This window comes from Lissotriton vulgaris, chromosome 1_1 (genome assembly GCF_964263255.1).
Source record: "Lissotriton vulgaris chromosome 1_1, aLisVul1.2, whole genome shotgun sequence".
Classification (NCBI taxonomy): domain Eukaryota; kingdom Metazoa; phylum Chordata; class Amphibia; order Caudata; family Salamandridae; genus Lissotriton; species Lissotriton vulgaris.
This window is the reverse complement of record NC_141685.1, coordinates 347,668,277-347,686,353: the sequence shown is the minus strand read 5'-3', so window position 1 is coordinate 347,686,353 and position 18,077 is coordinate 347,668,277. Positions and strand designations below refer to the sequence as shown.

The following is an 18,077-nucleotide window of genomic DNA, read 5'->3' as shown; positions in this document are numbered from 1 at the left end:
TGTTCGCAGTAGGGCATTCGGAATAGTGCTGCTAATCATTGTTTAGAGGAGGCAGTTTCACTAATCTCCAGTGTCGTATTATGCATATCCTGGGCGTGTTTCATTTTAACGAGTGTTTGTATCGATTCAAATGGGATTCAACCCAGATACACTTTGTACACCGCAGGAGAGGGGTTTAAAGTACCGTATTGGATTATTGCATAATCGGATTTATCGAGTTAGCAACGGTTGTTCCATGTTTTGGAAGAGTTGTCAGTAGGTATATTGAGTGCTGATAGGTTCATTGACACATAATAAGATTTGAAGCATTTACATGTTGCACTATTTGGCGTTTCACCATTACAATATGTCAGCCACAGTGAGTCCTCTTTCTATTCCCATGTATCTGAGAGCTCATTAGGCGTGGACCTCAATGAATGCATCTGTAACTCAGTTCACATCGCGGCGTGTTTACTGGACAGATTTTCATCTCGGCAGTTGAGCGGTTTATCTAGCGAGTAGATTTTCATGTTGGCGAGTAGAGCCTGTTACACTCGCTCTCATACTATTTGTATATGGTTGCTAGTCGGTAACAGCTTCCTTTAAATGTCGGCACATGTTGTTTATTTTAGGCGGCACATGGATTTCCACGTTGGCGTCTTGACAGTTTGAACTTTTACAATTCCCCAACACAAACAGGTATTTTAAATAACCTTGCACGCTGACACTCTTGGAGTACTACTCAGTGTAGATTTTAGAGTGATAGGTTATGCACACTTGTTTTTTATAGAACACAACAGCGTTTTTGTTGGGCTGCTTATGAAAACCTGACCATCTGAGTAAGTAGCTTGTTTGTGCCTTTCTGCCCTCTGCATCACCACATCATCACTCATCGCTACCCCAGCATCACTCACCACATTATCACTCTGCACCAACACAGCACCACTCAGCACCACCACAACATCACTCAGCAGCACCACATTATCACTCAGCACCACCACATTATCCCTCAGCACCACCACATTATCCCTCAGCACCACCACAGCACCACTCAGCACCACCACAGCACCACTCCGCATCACCACAGCACCACCACAGCACCACTCAGCACCACCACAGCACCATTCAGCACCACCACAGCACCACTCAGCACCATCCCAGCATAACTCAGCACCACCACAGCACCACTCTGCACCACCACAGCATCACTCAGCGCCACCCCAGCATCAATATGCGCAACCATTCCACAACAACTGGTTCAAATATGTTCTCTCAATTGTTCAAGCTTTATTACAAATGTCACAAAAAAAGTTAATATTTCACTTCTGTTCTTGGATTTTAGTCACAATAAATACACTGAACATAATATTAACAAAAGTTTTTTACGAAAGTGTAAGGTATTGCCATTATAAATTACAATCACTTTTATTTAAGCATTAGCTATTTAAAAAAATTAAAAGCCATTGTTATTTGTAATATCAATACATCTAAGTCACGTAAATACTACATATGTTGCATTACAAATGCTATAGGTGTCACATTTGCAAAAGTTCTAACTATTGGCATTGTAAATGACAAAGCTATTAATTTAGCTATTTTCAAAACCAACACATAAATAAAAAAATTGTCATTTACAAGACAAATAGCTCAAACTTTCCTAATGTGAGACCTATTGCATTTCCAATGCTTGTTCATATTTTGACAGAATGGTGTAGAAAGGGGTCAGTTCCACATTTCTTGTGTTCGTTTTTGCAGGTGGTCAACAAGGCTCTATTTACGAGGTTGTCCAATGAAGGTGATAGTGATTTTTATAAATAGATTGAGGGTAACCTCTCTCTATGTCATCTCAAAGAGGAGGAGCTGTAGTCCGATGTAGGAGAAAGATTAATGGTAATAGATCATGAGCCAGATTATAACATGCCATGTATTTAAGCCTTAGTCATCCACAACTGGTATGAGAATATCATTTATATGTTTTCATCCAGGTGTGCATTCCTCCCCATACATATCTTTTCATGTCAGAGTCTGTCAATTAAGCAATATTGCCCCCACCTGCGGACAATAACAGATGTTAAGGTGGTGGTACTTAACAGCCATCATTGCCCTACAGGTAAGAGTGTTTGAAGGAAGAGGGTTCGCCATAATACTCCACCTGCATCTGGGTGAAGAAACACTAATAATACAAAAAATGATGCAGCTGAATGGATCTGATAATATCTTATTGTGGAAGGACACTTAAATTAATCCTTCGCCTGGAATATATGTCCAAATGATTTCTTTATATATTCAAAAAGCATCAGCAGCAAATGGTGCAAAGTTATGTTTATATTTATATGTATATCAAGAAGGATCAATACACAACATGTAAAAAGTCAACATACAACATGTATATCCTCTTCCATGCTCATGACGGATCCCGGCCGTCAAGAGTCACGGTGGGCGTGTGCGCACGACAGCCGGGAGCCGTCATGACTGCGCCCGCGATTGGAATGGCCAGCACTGCGGGGGAATTCGTGTCGCAGTGAAGAGGATATACACCAAGTGCAATATACGTAAACAATCAAACATGTATCTGTACACAAATATATATGATTCCTTATTACCCTAACTACTATTGCGGAAGTAATCAAAGTTTTTTTAGAACACAATAATTATCACTTGCAGTCCGTATTCACGAAGATAGCCCTTCTATATAAGCACAAACGAGGGGAAATTGATAAATCCTCTTCAATCATTAAACTGTGCTCAAAAAATCCTTTCTACACCTAATTCTAGTTTTTTTTGGGCTTCTCCAGAATGTGGTGTCAACGCGTTTCAGCCCGGTCAGTTAGGGCCTCATCAGGACTGGGGCAAAAAGAAACCTTTATTTATGCCAGCTTTCTTAGTGGCCCAAAAATAACCAATGTCAAAATTGCACAATGGTGCCGTGAGGGTATAATATTTTCTGCTACAATCTCGGTGCGCCGGTCGTGTTCCCAGAAGGGGGCCTCACGTATCGCGAAGGTACCGGTCCGCCCTCTACGGTCGAAATTCCCAGTATCGTAAGAATAATTTAGTCACCACGTGTAGGCATAGTCATCTGCCGCAAATCTGCTCTCTCACTGTAGATTAGGTAAGAGTAGCTTGAGTCTCCCATAGGGCTCCCTCCGCCTCTTCACATGCAGCCAGGTTAGCACAGGCTGTTGATGCTCCTGCCTTGCTTTTGGTGAGAGTGTTCACCTTTTGTGAGGCAGCATTAACCACTTAAGCTTTTTCTAAGGGACGGTCGCTGAGAATCCACACTGCTGATCTCAGAAGCCAAGCTTAGTGGGTTTTGGGAAGTCAGTGTGTTCCCTTCTGCTAGCGATCTATGCAGAGTCCAACCTGTGCTTCGTCAGGACTGATTCCACGCATTTCTCACTGAGATGCTGATGATATTTTAGTTCTTGAGGTAGTGGTGAGCATCATTCCGGCAAAGGCTGCTTCCAGCATTCAAACTGAGGCGATTCCGCACCCAATAATAATAATGATCCAAATTTTTTAAGCGCGAACCATCACCCGTTAGGGTCTGTAGGCGCTCTGGGCCGTCGGGAAGATTAAGCGAGCTATTGCCCAGAGTCACATGGTGCTAGGCTAATCTGCCTCCGGTGATCGAACCGTGATCCCCAGATTCCAGAATCAGTCACCTTGGCCGCGGCACCACACCTCAAGATGTTTGCCTCCTAAATTCTTCCACTTAGCTCCGGCATGTCTAGCTGCATCCATCGAAATTCTCTCAGGTACTCAGGTGATCACCTGAGTACCTGAGCACCCACTCCTCTTGACAAACAGATTGCAATGGAGATGTTCTTGAGAACTGCTACTTCGAGGATGCAACGTTCATATTTATGTTTTGTAAGTGTTACTTGGTGAAATGTACTTAGAGACTTCAATTGAGTCGTCAAGCAGTGTCTCCTTAGAAGTTATAATCTGGAATGGCATAAGAAGGCTGCCCAGTCAACAATACAATGCAGTTCCTTTTCTTAATATTTAAATTATTAGTGTTTTTTACATGTTGACTTTAAATGTTAAAATCTTATCCCTCCATTTTCTGCTTTTCCATTGCAGATTGAAAAAAGCCCTTCACCTGACACGTCTCTTCTCACATGCTCACCCAGAGAAAGAACGTGTGAGAGCTGGCCCGATCAAGAAGGTGAGACTGCATGGGGCTCCTCTTTGTAAAGTTTGTCTGAAAGCTGAACATGGATGGGCTTATTTCATTATTGCATTTCCGTGTGGTCCCTTTAAATGTTTTGCCCTTTTGTAGACTGCTTTTTGCTGGCATTACATGTCAGTGCGCTGTGACCCTGTCGTTCAGTGTCACAAAGTGAGTGTTGTCCCTTCAAGCATAGGTTAAAATTAGTTACATCAAATTGCCTTACTGAACGTTTCTGTAAGGCCATGGTGCGTTGGAACAGAAAGCACACCAGTGGTACGAAAGTTCAATGCCTTATGTGGGCTTTAATGCTGATTTACACCACTCATGTATATGACAGAAAATGTATGACTATGGGGAAATCGTTGTGACCTGGCTAATTGTAGTATAAAAAATGAAATTAATGTCACATAGAAGCATTCTGCCACGTAAAAAAAAGGAAAAAAATAGCTACATAACCTCTAAATGTATGTTGTGAGCCCACAGGGGTGGGTGTTTAATATATACGAGTGAGACATGCTATCAAATGGTGTTTCTCACCGTATAGGTTAAGTGTCATATTTCTGTAGAGAGACCCGATTGCTAGTTTTCAAATTTTTACTTCTTATCAAAACAAGTTCAGGGCTAAAAGTAGATTTTTTGGTTTCTGTAGGGGAAAAGGTCAACATGTTATGCTGCTTTTAGGCCTGTCAGTAGCTAAACTACACCTGCTGGCTTTATCTGCCCCCCTTTGGTATCCATTTGCATTCTAAATATGTGTGAAGAGGTGTGCTGCCAGGAAACAATACAGACATTTCTAAAGTGAAGAAGACTGTCGTGGCGCATTCTTTGAACACTACGCTGTAACTGGGGCATTTGGTAGGGGGCAGAAACAGATGGCATCCCAAAGGACCAGAGTGGAAGCCTGACCAAATGATGCAAGCCTTTTATCCAGAGTCCTCTCACACAAGTGTATACTCCTGCAGCTGTTCCCAAATTAGGAATTCGAGTGGGAGCCACATGCAAGACGGGTCTTCACTGGGAGAGTTTCGATGGCTACCCTGACAGTCCTGCTCAATTGTAGAGGGATCTCTAACTGCTGAAAAACCAGGAACAGCTGGCACAGATCGGAGGTTGCGGGCGGAGGGTGGGCTTGTAAGGGGGATGTATAAGATAAAAAAACAAAAAAACGTACCTTTGCGTCTGGACCAAAAGGAAGCACCCAGGCTCCACTGAGCCAATCACAGCGCTGCAATGCAGTGTTGTGATTGGTATGAGCGCCGTGGTTCGGGGGCCTGGGCATGTTCGCCACCCAGGCTGTAATGCCCTTGATGGCTGGCCAAAGCGTTATCCCCACTTACAGTGTGCCCACCACTCGACCCCCCGGCCCTGCCCAGCCAAGACGCTGCAGCAGGAACAAATACAATGATAATAACATTAAGTTATTATGATTTTATTTTTCCTTTCTTTCACTGCTGCTAAGCAGTGGGGCAATGCTGTTCCACCTTAGCAGAGGAGCTGCCACTGTGGAAGACTCCAGTATAACCACCAAGTGTGTTCCTTACTGCCCCAACTGCGGGCTCGGCAAGGGCTATAGACCTAAACTGGAAAGAGACAGATCATGGCACCGCACAGTTGCCATAAAACAGACCTCAACCTAATATTACATGTCTGCTGAAACACCATAATTCTTGGGTGATCCTGCATCTTGCCAAGAAAAAAGGTGGCACATTCTGTTTTGAAGGGTAAACCATCCACATCTGGCTAACGTCTTTCACTATTAAAACATTAAACAAAAAAAGATTTTGCCTATCTTCCCTCAGTTTGGAAAGATAGTAAGTATTGCCTATTTGACCCACAATAATTCTGTGGATGGCAAAAAATTAAATGCACTCACCAAGGTTTGTTAATGGAACATGATGATAATGTGCTGATGCATCGTGATATCAGTTACTGTGCATGATGCCATATAGGTCCTGTTCTGAATTTGTCATGTATCGCAGGTTTTATGCTGCATGGAGAAGTATTAAGAGTGGAATAGTTACTTGTGTGGTTCTGATAGAGTTTTTGTTCACAGATGCCGTCACTGATAGACATATATCACACGTAATCTCAGACCCCTCTGGCTAGCTGGCTCGTAACCATACTTTTTTATTTTTATTTATTTATTTTCATTTTTCAAAAACCTTTATTGAGAAACTTGCACATCAAGTTACAATATATGTTGGCGTGGATACCGCAGTCAAAGAGGAGAACCACATCTGTTACATGCATCATTGGAACAATTGTACAAAGGCAGTCCACCACTGTACTCGGAGGGAAGTGACATGAGATGGAGCAAGAGAGGCGTAGAGGAGCGCCCAGGGGAGGCCACGTGCTGGCGAGAAAGGCCGCCGGAAACCAGCAGAGCGCGTGGATGGGAAAGCTGCACTCTATGAACCATCCCCGGTGGCCGCCGCTAGTAAAAAGCTGGCTAGGAGCGGGAGAGGCCGCAGAGGGCAAAGCTCTCTGGTGCAGGAGGTAAGAAACAAGGGGACCCCAACTGTCAATCGGGCGAAAAGTTGCCGGCGTCAAATCCCAGAATTCGGACAGAAGCGTCTGCTAACGTGCAGCATCCTCGAGCCAAGTGCTGGCTTTGGGTGCAGGTCTCCGTCCCCAATGCATGGCGCCCTTGCGCCTTGCAAGAATGAGTAGCATAGCTGTTAGCCGGCGGGAGGCGTCTGGACAATATTTCACAAAGCCTAAGAGGCAGAAGAGTGGGTCTGGCGTGACAGGCGTGGAGGTGATCTCAGTGATAGCGGCGCACACATCACACCAATATGCAGAGACCTTAGGGCACAGCCAGGCGAGATTGGAGAAATATGCAACGAGGAGCACCAGAGGCATCTATCGCTGGGAGTGAGGCCCATTTTGTGCAGCTGAGCAGGGGAGCGGTACAGTCTGTGCAGGTATTTGAGGTGTATGAGGCGCAAGCGGTAGTTAGGGGACAGGCGTTTGGTCTGCTTGCAACAGTAAAGCCAGACCTCCTCTGAGAGATTGGCGCCCCGGTCCACACTCCAAGCAGTGCAGGTGCGATCAGCGGAAATTGGGGACACCGCCAGCGTGAGGGCGTAAAGTCTGGTGACCAACTTGCAGGGGGAGGCGAATGTGTATGCAAAGTCAATGGCTGCCATCGAAGGATGGGGCTGAGGAAATGTGGGGTGTAACTTCCTGCAAGATGCTCCAAGTTGGTAATATAGCAGAGTGTCCATGGAACTTGGCTGGAAGGGAAAAAAAGCCACCGTTAGGGTAAAGGTCCGATAACGTTGCCAGCCCTAGGCGAGTTGCGTGTTTGACCATCCCGGCAGTCTACAAAGGGGGGGAATGCAGGATTATGTGCGATGGGCATGGCATTGGCGTAGAGCATGCTAGAGTCACCGTATCTCCGGAGGCCGTCCCAGGCCCAGAACAAGGTTTCTACTGTGTTGATCTCTCTGCGTGAGGGTTTTGCAGGGGCAAAGAGAGCAGTCAGGAGTGGCCAAGGGGCCGCAAGATCAGCTTCCACTGCCACATGAGGCTTAAAAGGCGTTGGATGCAGCCAGAAGTGAAGGAAGCTGGCTTGGGCGTTAGGGGCGTATAGTTTGAAATCTGGGGCGCCCATTCTGCCACTCTACAACGGGAGTTTGAGAATATTGTATGCAATTCTATGCTGATGCCCGGCCCAGACAAGAGTCATTATAAGAGAGCAGAGTTTGTGGAAAAAAAATGCACCGTGAGTGGGATGGGGATGTTCAAGAAAAGGTACAGAAACTTCAGGAGCACCACCATCTTGGTGATGGCTATGCGCCCTGCCAGAGACAAGGGCAGTCGTCACCAGAGGGGGATCTTAGATTCCAGCCAGTCCACCGCCCGACCGAAGTTTGCCCTCCAGAGTTCGTCCTCGTCCCTGCTGAGACATATGCCCAGATATCTAGAAGGCCTGACGCCCATACAAACGGATAATCCGGAGTAAAAGGGACAGTGGCGTCCATCATGGGAAAGATAATGGACTTACCCCAGTTCACCTGGATGCCAGACAGACCCCCGAAGTACACCACCTCACGAACCATATGGCCAAGATTCTCCTGGGGATAGCGGACATAAAGTGTGATGTTGTCTGCGTACATAGAGACGACCGAAGCTCAGGCCACAAAGCCGAGACCCCTCTGGGTGTGATGCTGCCGAATCTTGGCAGCGATGGGCTCCATAGCTACAGCGAAGAGCATGGGTGAGAGTGGGCACCCCTGCCTCGTGCCCCTAGCGACGGGGATGGGCTCCGTGATCTTACAGTTGATCCGAAGGCGGACTGTAGGGAGAGTATAAAGAAGGTGGACTTTGCACAGAAAAACCGGGCTGAAGCCTAAGCACGGAAGAGGAAGGGTCACTCAAGAGTAACAAAAACTTTGGTGGCATCCAAGAGGGCAGCCACGGCCAGGAGGGCGGGGTTGATTTGATGGAGGACGGCAAAGATAGTCCGGAGATTATGGGATGTGGCGTGGCCGGGCATGAAACCGGACTGGTCTGGGCGAGCAATCAAGGGCATAAGCAAGAGAAGGCGAGAGGCTAACAACTTGGTGAAAATCTTATTATCAGTGTTGATGAGAGATAGAGGGCGGTAAGAGTCGCGAACCTCGGGGGACTTGTCCCGCTTCAAGAGAAGCGTTAACAAGGCCTCCCGGAGCGAAGGAGGGAAGTGGCCGCACTCAAAGGAGTCGTTGTACATGGCTGCAAGGTGCGGGACTAGAAGGAGCGCAAAAGCTTTGTAAAAGGATCCTGGGAGACCATCAGAGCCCGGAGCCTTGTCGCCCAGTTGACTATTAATGGCTGCCAGGATATCCTCCTTAGAAAAGGGTTCGTTGAGATACTCCTGATGGCTGTTACCCAGCCAGAGGAGCTCAAGAGTGTCGAAGTATTGATCAAGGATGTCGCACGATGGCGCAACCCCAGCGGTGTAGAGTTGAGAGTAGAAGGAGGTGAATCTAGCCACCACCTCCTCGGGAGAGGTCGTTCTTTCTGGGCCACCGTCCTGGAGCGCTTTGATATAAGAGGCAGCATGAGGCTGTTGTAGATGATTGGCTAGAGTCTTGCCCAGACGATCCCCTTCACCAAAGCGTCGTCCCCTCGCCTCCCTGCCCAGAAAAGAGAGTTCTTTATTGGCCTCATTATTAAAAGCAGTAAGCTTACCCCAGAGCTGCACAAGGGTGTCGGGGCTAGGGCTAAGGGAATGCGAAGAATCGAGGGCCTTGATTTTCCCCTCCAACTGTTCAAGAGCACAATGAATAGAGCGCAGTACGCTAGACTGCTTAGAGATACGCTCGCCCAGAATCACCACCTTAAAACCCTCCCAGAGTGTGGAAGGGTAATCAACGGAGCCGGCGTTAAGGTAAAAATAGTTTGTGATTGCGGCTTGGATCTCTTCGCAAAACACCGAGTCCTGTAGTGTATTGGGGTGCAGCCGCTAGTCAAACATGTGCAGCGGGGAATGAGGAGGGAGCAGACTGAGGCGGACGGGAGCGTGGTTGGAAAGGGTACGCTCCATATGGTCTACGGAGGTGACCCCTGCAAAGGTGTCCTGAGTAGTGTTCCAGAGGTCCAGGCAGGACCAGCAGTCTCGAGAGCCCGTCAGACACGTGCCTTAGCACACTCTGGGGCAGGTTTGGCACCACACGTCGAGCAGCCAGTTATCGGTTAGTATGGAATGTAGGAGAGAGATAGCACACGGGTGTAGAGCGTGGGGTCCAGAGCGATCAAGGGTGGCAGGAAGTGTAATGTTAAAATCGCAGCGAAGCAGGGCCCAGGGTAGAGATGTGTTGCCACACTTGTGCAAAGAATTCAGGGTCATCGGAGTTGGGACCATATAACGTAACTTGGGCCAAAAGGGTGCCACGCCGGATGACAATGTGCCCACTCATGGTCCGCAATGCCTGAGATGTATGCCAGGGAAGCCCTCTGAGCAGAAGGATGGATACTCTGCAAGAGTAGCAGGAGTAGATGGAGGAGTGAATTTCGCCCCAATGTCTGGAGAGAAGTCTGGAGGATGTGGCGGGCAGTGGATGGGTCTCCTGAAGGACACAAATTTCAATCTTGTGACGGATGAGGTGGGCATGTTCTAAGCGAGCCTTACGATGGTCGTTAAGACCGCGGATGTGGTGGTGTCCGTCGTATCACTGTGCCATGATAGTGAGTGACGGATGAGGACAGATGCGAAATGGCAGCTAGATGTGATTGGGTATGGATGTGCAGTGTAGAAGTCGATGTGACCGATAACATGTAACAAAAAAAAACATGAAACGGAACAAACAACAGGCCTCAGGATGCACAAACAGCAAAACCACAATAGAAGTAAACGTCAGTCATTGTCACTCAAATTGCCGTCGACAGCAGCCAGGGAACTGGATGGTAAGGAGCTTTGCGGCTTGTCAAGTTTTTTCGCATAGGCCTGTGCTGCGTTAGGCTCTGTGAAAACATGAACTTGGGAGCCTTGTTTGACTCGCAGCTTAGCAGGGTAGGCCAGGGAGAAGGAGGCATCGTGTTTCTGGAGCAGCAGCTTGGCCAGGAGGAACTGGCGGCGGGCAGCCTGCACCGCCACCGTGTAGTCAGGGAAGAAGGCGAGGGCGTTCCTCTGATGTCAAATGTCTCCCCTTTCCCTGGCCACACGGAGAACAGCATCCCGGTCCCTGAAGTTCAGCAGTTTGGCAATGATTGGGCGAGCAGGCAGGCCAGGAGTGGGCCGAGGGCCCAGGGAGCGATGTGCTTGCTCAACAATGAAAACAGGGGAAAGATAAGTCCTGTCTGAGTTGCTCTATGATATCTTCCATTTTAGAGATGTTGGAGGATTCGGGCACGCCTGTGATGCGAAGGTTGCTCCTACGGGAGCGCGCCTCCAAATCCTCGTTCTTCTTCTTTATCAGCTCGAAAACTATTCATTTGAAGTAGTTTGTGATGGTCTCCGGTCGCAGCATCCTCAATGTCTGAGACTCTTGTTTCAACGTGAGGCAGCTGTGCATCTTGCGAGTCAACCCGGGCTTTGATAGTATCCAGTCGGGCAGATAGTTGGTCGAGCTGGGTGGCGATGCCGGTGAGGGTGGCTTTCACGTGCAGCATGGTAGCCTTTAAGTCGTCCTCTCTGGTTGGGCTAGCTACAGTCTGAACGGCAGGCTCGCCAGTTTCCAAAGCCGTCCATCATGTCGTGTTTGCCTGCGCTGATTGAAGGCCAATTTAGGTTGTTTGGGGTCGGCCTTCCCCATGGTTTGGCCGTCAGGCTCACCTCCCGAGCCACCGAGGATCAGGAAAGGTGAAGAGGCAGCTCAGGGAAGGGCAAGAGGCAGCGTGGGGAGTTGAGGCTGCGTGTGGTGCACAGGAAGTGAGGCTGATGCAGGTCCCCAGAAGGAGGCCGCCACAGGGGAGGCATTGCAGGGCCGCGGGATAGGGCCGGCACAGGAATGCACTGACCATCCAGGACTCCCAGCTGCAACAAAGATCCAGATATGTGGTGGTAATGGTCAGGGCCGTCCGGCGTGGTTACAATCCAAAGGCCAGCAGCAGGCAGCAGCTGCGGCGCCGGTTGGGGGAGGCTGAGGAAGGCAAGAGGCAAATGGGTGAAAGGAAAGGAGAGGCAATCCAAAGTTGCATGCTAGGGAAGCATGGGGCCTTCACAGGAGACTGTGCTATTTAGCGCTGTTTCTTTATTAGTCCACAGGTACCTGCGTCGGTCTGGGCGCCGGGGCAGCAGACTCGCTCACTGCAGAGAAGGGAGACAGAGGAGGGCCGGCTGGCACAGAAATGCACTGCAGTGGGCTGCTGGGGCCTCGATGGTGGTCGTCCGACCTTATGTGCGGATGAATGCCGGTGCAGAGACCACGGCGCACAGAGCAGCAATGGCGGGCCTCTCACTACACAGCAGGTAGGAGGCCGCCGCGTGAGCACCAGTCACTAGGGCGAAGTGCCAGGAACGTTGAGGAAGGTCTGCGCTTACAGGTGTGAAAGCAGCGGGGAAGCGTGGGGAGTGCGCCGCCCGCATTGTGGGGCCGCAGTAGGGTGGTGAGCAGCGATGGGCCTGGGAGAAACTGGGTGGCTCAAGTCCGGGGTGGAGTGGCCTAGGTCCTGCGGTACGGTGCGCACGCTTCATGCCCCGCCGCAAAGCACCCCAGATGCAGCGCAACTCACCAGGATCGGGAGACGGCTGGGCGGCAGGCAGACCTCGTCAGGCTTCAGCAGGCTGGTGTAGGCAGGTCCATAGCTAAGCCGTGGCCGGGCCCGGTAGCCGCACGCGTAGACAGCGGCAAAACCCAATAGCGTGCGCCCAGCGGGGGAACAGACTAGGCCCCCGGATATGGAGAAGCTGGATGGCATGGAGCAGAACGGCGGCTCCACCGAAGTCCGCAGGATTTTGAAGGATTTAACGGCTTGGCAGGCAGAGCCCACTCAAGGTGCGGCCATCTTGCAGCCGGCTAGGCCACGTCCCTGGCTCGTAACCATACTTAACCTGTATCGCCTCCAAACCTGGTTCTGTCTAACTTTAGCTGGTAAACGGATACAGTTCTTTTTTTGCTAGCCTACCCATACTTATACCCAACATAACAACTTGAACCCCCACATTAGGAACAACCCCAACTTGAATAGGCCCTGTGGGTTGCCGGCTGGTGATGTTAGAGTTCAGCACACAGACAGTTATGCATGTGAAAGGCTTCTTCCACAAGAAGTTTTCAATAATCCATTTGCACTGTGGACTGTGAGACTGTTTGATGCCTCAAAACTACTATAGAATCGACCCTGGCATAACCACATGTGCCAATGTTTTCTGAATGTTGTTTTTCTAATTTGGGGAAGATAAAAAACAATAACATCTGAAACATTGGAAGCAGCATAAACGTAGCAGAACAATAAAATAGAGATTTTGTATTGGCCAGCATTTTGGCCGCCCGCCTCAAGCAATTCCTCCCCTCTCTCATTCATCATTTGCAGGTGGGGTTTGTCCAGCCATCTTTGAACAATATCCCCGCTGTCTGGTTAGCAGCACATCTACCAGATGAGGCTCTTGCTTTGTCATTAAACCTTGAGAAAAGCTTCACTAGGATAGAATGGGACTACGTGTTTGCCGTGCTCCAAAAATTTGCCCTGGGGGACGACTTCATCTCCAAAGTGAGGCGGCTTTAAAACTCCACCCTCAGTGCAGATCAACTGTGGAGGCTTCCTTTCTGACCCTTTCCCGGCCCATAGGGAAACTGTCGGGGCTGCCCACTCTCCCCCCCTACCATTTCTCCGTGAAGTGCAGCCCTTGGCCGTGTCGTTACACCAATCGGATTGAATTGCAGGGATCCCCACGCCAGGTGGTCCATTGACGATTTATACGAGGATGACATCGTACCATGACGGTCCTGCCCACCACCACGCGGAACTAGAAGTTATTGACACCATCGCGTCAATTTCTGGTTATATGGTTAACTGGGGGAAGAGTGAGGTCATGCCGCTGTCAAGGGTCACCAGGTGCTCTGGCATTGCCGGCTATCTCTTCCAGTGGAAGACTTCTCACCTCAGGTACTTGGGTGTCCTTATCAACAGGGGCCTGGAACGCATGGTGGCGGACAATCTGAACCCACTAGTGGAACTCATATGTATGGATTTCGTAAAGTTGTCCCATCTGAACCTTTCTCTAGTGGCTGAATACAAGCGGTGAATATGGTTACCCTCCCCGTTTTACTTACGTGTTGGGCATGCTTCCTCATTTAATACCCCTCTCGACCCTCCGTCAGATAGACAAATACACCAAGGCCTTCATTTCGGTTCCGGAAGCTTATCACCCATAGATCAGCAGGTGGACTGGTTCTGCCTTGAGTGGAATATTACTACCTGGCTCTTCATTTGGTGCCAATGGTGTACATGCATCCCGGGACCAGTATCCACTGCTATGGGTCGCAATCGAATGTGGGCTCAAAGATGGCCCAAAAAGACTGCAGGCCGTCTATCTTCCTAGCCCTGCCTACACTGGACCCCAACCCCATGCTGAATGTCATGCACGCCACCTAGATATGGTTCCACAAGCTCCATTTGGTGGGCCCTCATCTTCATGCAAGGCTTCCCCATGGAACAATACTGGTCTCTGCATAGGATGTCCATGGTTGATGGAGCCTTTGGCACAGGGCGGGGGTCCTACATCTAACCCACCTGATCTCTGGCTGCGAAATCAAGCCCTTTGCGACCTTGCACGGGGAGTTTGGCCTGCCGCTCTCCAAACAATCAAGAATAGACTCCAGAAGTTAACCTGTAAACCCATTTGAGACCTGGGTGATAAGTATATACAGCAAATAACAATGTCTCAACAGGTAATATTTGGAGGCAAATGTTTAAGAACATGCACAACAGTTGTAGGAAAGCAATGGAGACCAGGAGACATTGATGATTTATGCAGTAATTGGTAGGAGCAGTTTATATTCAACATTAAATTAGGGAAAAAGCACTATATTGCATTAAATGGCATGTAACCTGTACCACTTGTGCGAATTTGTGCTCGTGAAAAAGTGAACGGCGCAAAGTGACAAGTGAAACCGGCGAGGGTAGCGCAAAATAACAGCGATATCAATATTTACAAAGGAGCATTTATAGTTGTCCAATTTCATTTGAAAACAACTTAGAGATGAGTCAGTTGATTAATAAACTAAAACAAGAATGCGTCAAACAATTGCGCTAGGATGTCAACGGCGTGTCGACCTGATATCAATACAGATCCTCATCAGGACCAGGTTACAAAGTATTTGCTGTGCTGCGTGGTATCAGAAATGCAATCATGGAGGGGCCAACATATAGGGCACCCAACTGGTAATCCATGGAGCAAGGGGCGAATGTATCACCTAATAGGTCCAACTAGAGACAAAATTGTTTGTTCGGGATATATGTAACATGCGACCATGAGGAGCATCTGTAACAAATAAGGTCCCAATACAGGGTGTCTAGTAGGGATTTTGTTTACCCGGCGTCCAGGGAAGTTGGGCTCTGGCGTCGGTGTCTTAGGATACAATTATTACTCTCATATCGATAAGCCAGCACGGTTCCGATGAGACCGGCTGGAACTGCAGATACGGGCCTAAGGCTGGTGGTTGAGTAGGGATGTTTACAGGACCGGCATCTGGTTGTGGGCGTCTTAGGGTACAGTGAGCGTTGTCATATAGGTACGTCAACCAGGTTCCACTGAGAGCAGCTGGACCATAAAGAGCCTGAGAAGCAACGGCGTGAGTCAGTGCAGGCTCAAGGGGACACCGGTGTGTTCAATCAAGATACTCCAAACAATGGCGCTACATGCAACTCCCCCGCTGTCTTCTGAGGAGACTGTCCCCAGCCCTGGACAATCCCCCCATTCTCTGATGCTGTCCTATCTCAACACCTGGGGTCAGTTTAAAGACGTAATGTCCAGATTCTGCACCCTCCTAGTCCATCCCCTCTACATGTAGCCGCATCTCTTCAGCCTCAGGAGGATTTGGCAAGCCCGTCTGCATGTGGAATATGAGGAGTAAGACTGGGATGATGGAGGACCTGGACGTCCGAAAGGCATGGTTAAAGCTCACTCTCTTTAAGATTCTCCAAGGCTCCCATTTGTCCCTGGCACAGCTTATGGCTGCAGGGATGCCACCCTCATTCTGCATGTTGAGAGATGCGATTATGCGCCATGCGACATTGTACATTTACTACTGGATTGTTCTGCCATCTCCCCTACCGGACGGCAGTGGAATTGAAGCTCTGGGAATCTATGGACCTAGCACTGCCGCTCCTGAGCCCCGTGGTTCTTTTCCTTGTCCTAGCTGACCTTTCTCATTTGGATTGTCATATCTGCCGCCTGCTCGTCACCGCCCTCACAACTGCTAAGATCTGTATTCTACGGCACTGGCACTCCACTCAATTGCCGTCACATGAGGTTTGGCTTGCGGCGATGTACAAAGCTGCATTCTGTGAGAAAAATCATTTACAACATGCTGGACAAGGCTGACCTTTTCCTTCTCACGTGGTCCTCCTTTTTGCAAAACTACCCCCCCTCCTCACCTGATTAGCCATGACCCAGACTTTTGCATCCTTCCTCTGCTGCCCTCCAGTCTGCCTTTGCACTTGCCCACCCCCTCTCCATCCCCCCTTATTTCTGTGGTAAGCGTCTTTGGGCTCTGCATAACTGACCTGTCCTGCTCTCTTTCACTTCAACTCCCCCTTCTCTGTCTCCTAGTTTCTATCCACCTCCCCCTCTCTTCTCCTTTTCTACCCTTCTCTCCTTTTATAGTTTACCCCCCTCTTTGCACGCTTCTATTTTTCTCCCATTCCTCTTAATTTTCTAGGCTGTCCGTATTGTGTTCACCAGTTGTATTACTTTATGGTTCTTTGTTGGCCTTGCATGTCCTTGGACTTTTTGTTGGTTTTTCATGCTTTATTCTTGCCAGTAAAAATTATTGCTACACAGAAATTTGAGATGTTTGGACAGGAAGGTCCCACATGATATATGGACGTGTTCCACTGCCCTGAGTGCCCTACTACATGTATACCTCAGGTCCTGGGTTTTATTTTGGCCCTGGTGTCATACTTATTTAGCATATGTGTAGAGGCAATGGCCAGTCCCTGACTATGTGAGGGGTGTATCAAGCATGCCGTTTCTGTGGGCAGTAGACTGGAATAAAGGGTAAGCACTGCTATTTGGTCGATAGTGGGGGTGAGACTGAAGTCAGATGTGAGGGGCTTTCTAGGTGAGACCTGCCTCTTTTGTCTGTCTCTGATTACTCCTTCAGTTGGGCTGGTGACAGCCAGGTGCTGAATTCTCACGCCCTTTCTGTTTCTGTTGTGCGTGCACCAGGTTGGAAACAGTTCCGGTACTACCTGCTGGTATAAGAATCGCTCTACACAAAGGTTGTGCCTGGAGAGGTACATGAGAAGGACACTTGAAATTAGAACCACCCCAAACCTGTCTCATATTTTGAGACAGTGGATCCAAATCCTCCGCGTAGAAGGGACCCAAACCACCCCACTTTGTTACAGTTTGTACTCCTTCACGACGAGGGAAGGGAGTGATATCCAGAGTACTCAGAGGACCGCTTTGAATCCAGCCCTGGTGTCTACCTGACAGCCAGTCTATCAGACGTGTAGAGACATCACCTGAAGTCTGCATTTTCTGCTGGGGGAGCTGTTCAATTGCCTTGAAGCACGTAGATCCTGCCTGCCTGCTAAGAGAAGGAAGGAGTCTGCCTGGACATGTAGCAGGATAGACTTGCCAGAAGGGAAGAGAATCACTGTGTCCCTGGTGCGACATCCAGTGAGAGCTGACTGCATAGGAGCAAGCTAGAGAGGACCTCTGTTGGGCCTTATGCTCTCTCACCCTGGATCCTGGTGGGTACAGCTACTGTGTGATCATCTTAGGCCCAGCCGGTGCTTCAACTGATTGCCATCACCTGGATGGGGGCGGCAGCTTTGCAATTGCTGGTGGCCCAGGTGGGGGCGACAGCTGTTATAATCGTTGTATGCCCAGAAGGGTGCTACATCTGCTGTGATCTCTATAGGCCTGGATCAGAGCAACATCTCTCTGCTTGCCATAGGTCAGGTGGGGGCTGCAACTGCTGTGATTGGTGTTTCCAGATTGGGGCTAAGTCTACCTCCGGACTTGGGCCATTCCCAGCTTCTCGTGTGGCCTAATTGAGTTTTGACTTGCTGTGACCCTGACAGAAGACACAAGGGAGGGCTGCCACTTCAACAAGAGGTGAATGTGGACTCAAAACTTGCCACCCTCATCAAGAGAGGTAAGACCAAAAAAACAAGTGGGCATTTGTTTGTAGGTCTGAAAGTAATAAGGCAACAGCAATATCCATCAGGTACACCTGCAGTGCAAAGAAGGATTCCTAAAGGTTAGTTCTCAACTATAGTATTATTCCATCCCGGAAACCTTAAAACAAGTTTCAAAACTAGC

The 18,077-nt window shown here is 48.9% G+C and overlaps 1 protein-coding gene across 2 annotated transcripts in view; it reads left to right on the top strand.

Moving 5' to 3' along the window:
• The window catches only part of SPATA6 (spermatogenesis associated 6), a 373,911-nt gene that overhangs the window by 121,600 nt on the left and 234,234 nt on the right, over positions 1–18,077 (top strand). For both annotated transcript variants that reach the window (XM_086952403.1, XM_086952404.1), the window contains exon 4: positions 4,066–4,150. In XM_086952403.1, the coding sequence (XP_086808529.1) occupies positions 4,066–4,150 (85 nt within the window). The remainder of the gene's footprint in view (positions 1–4,065; positions 4,151–18,077) is intronic.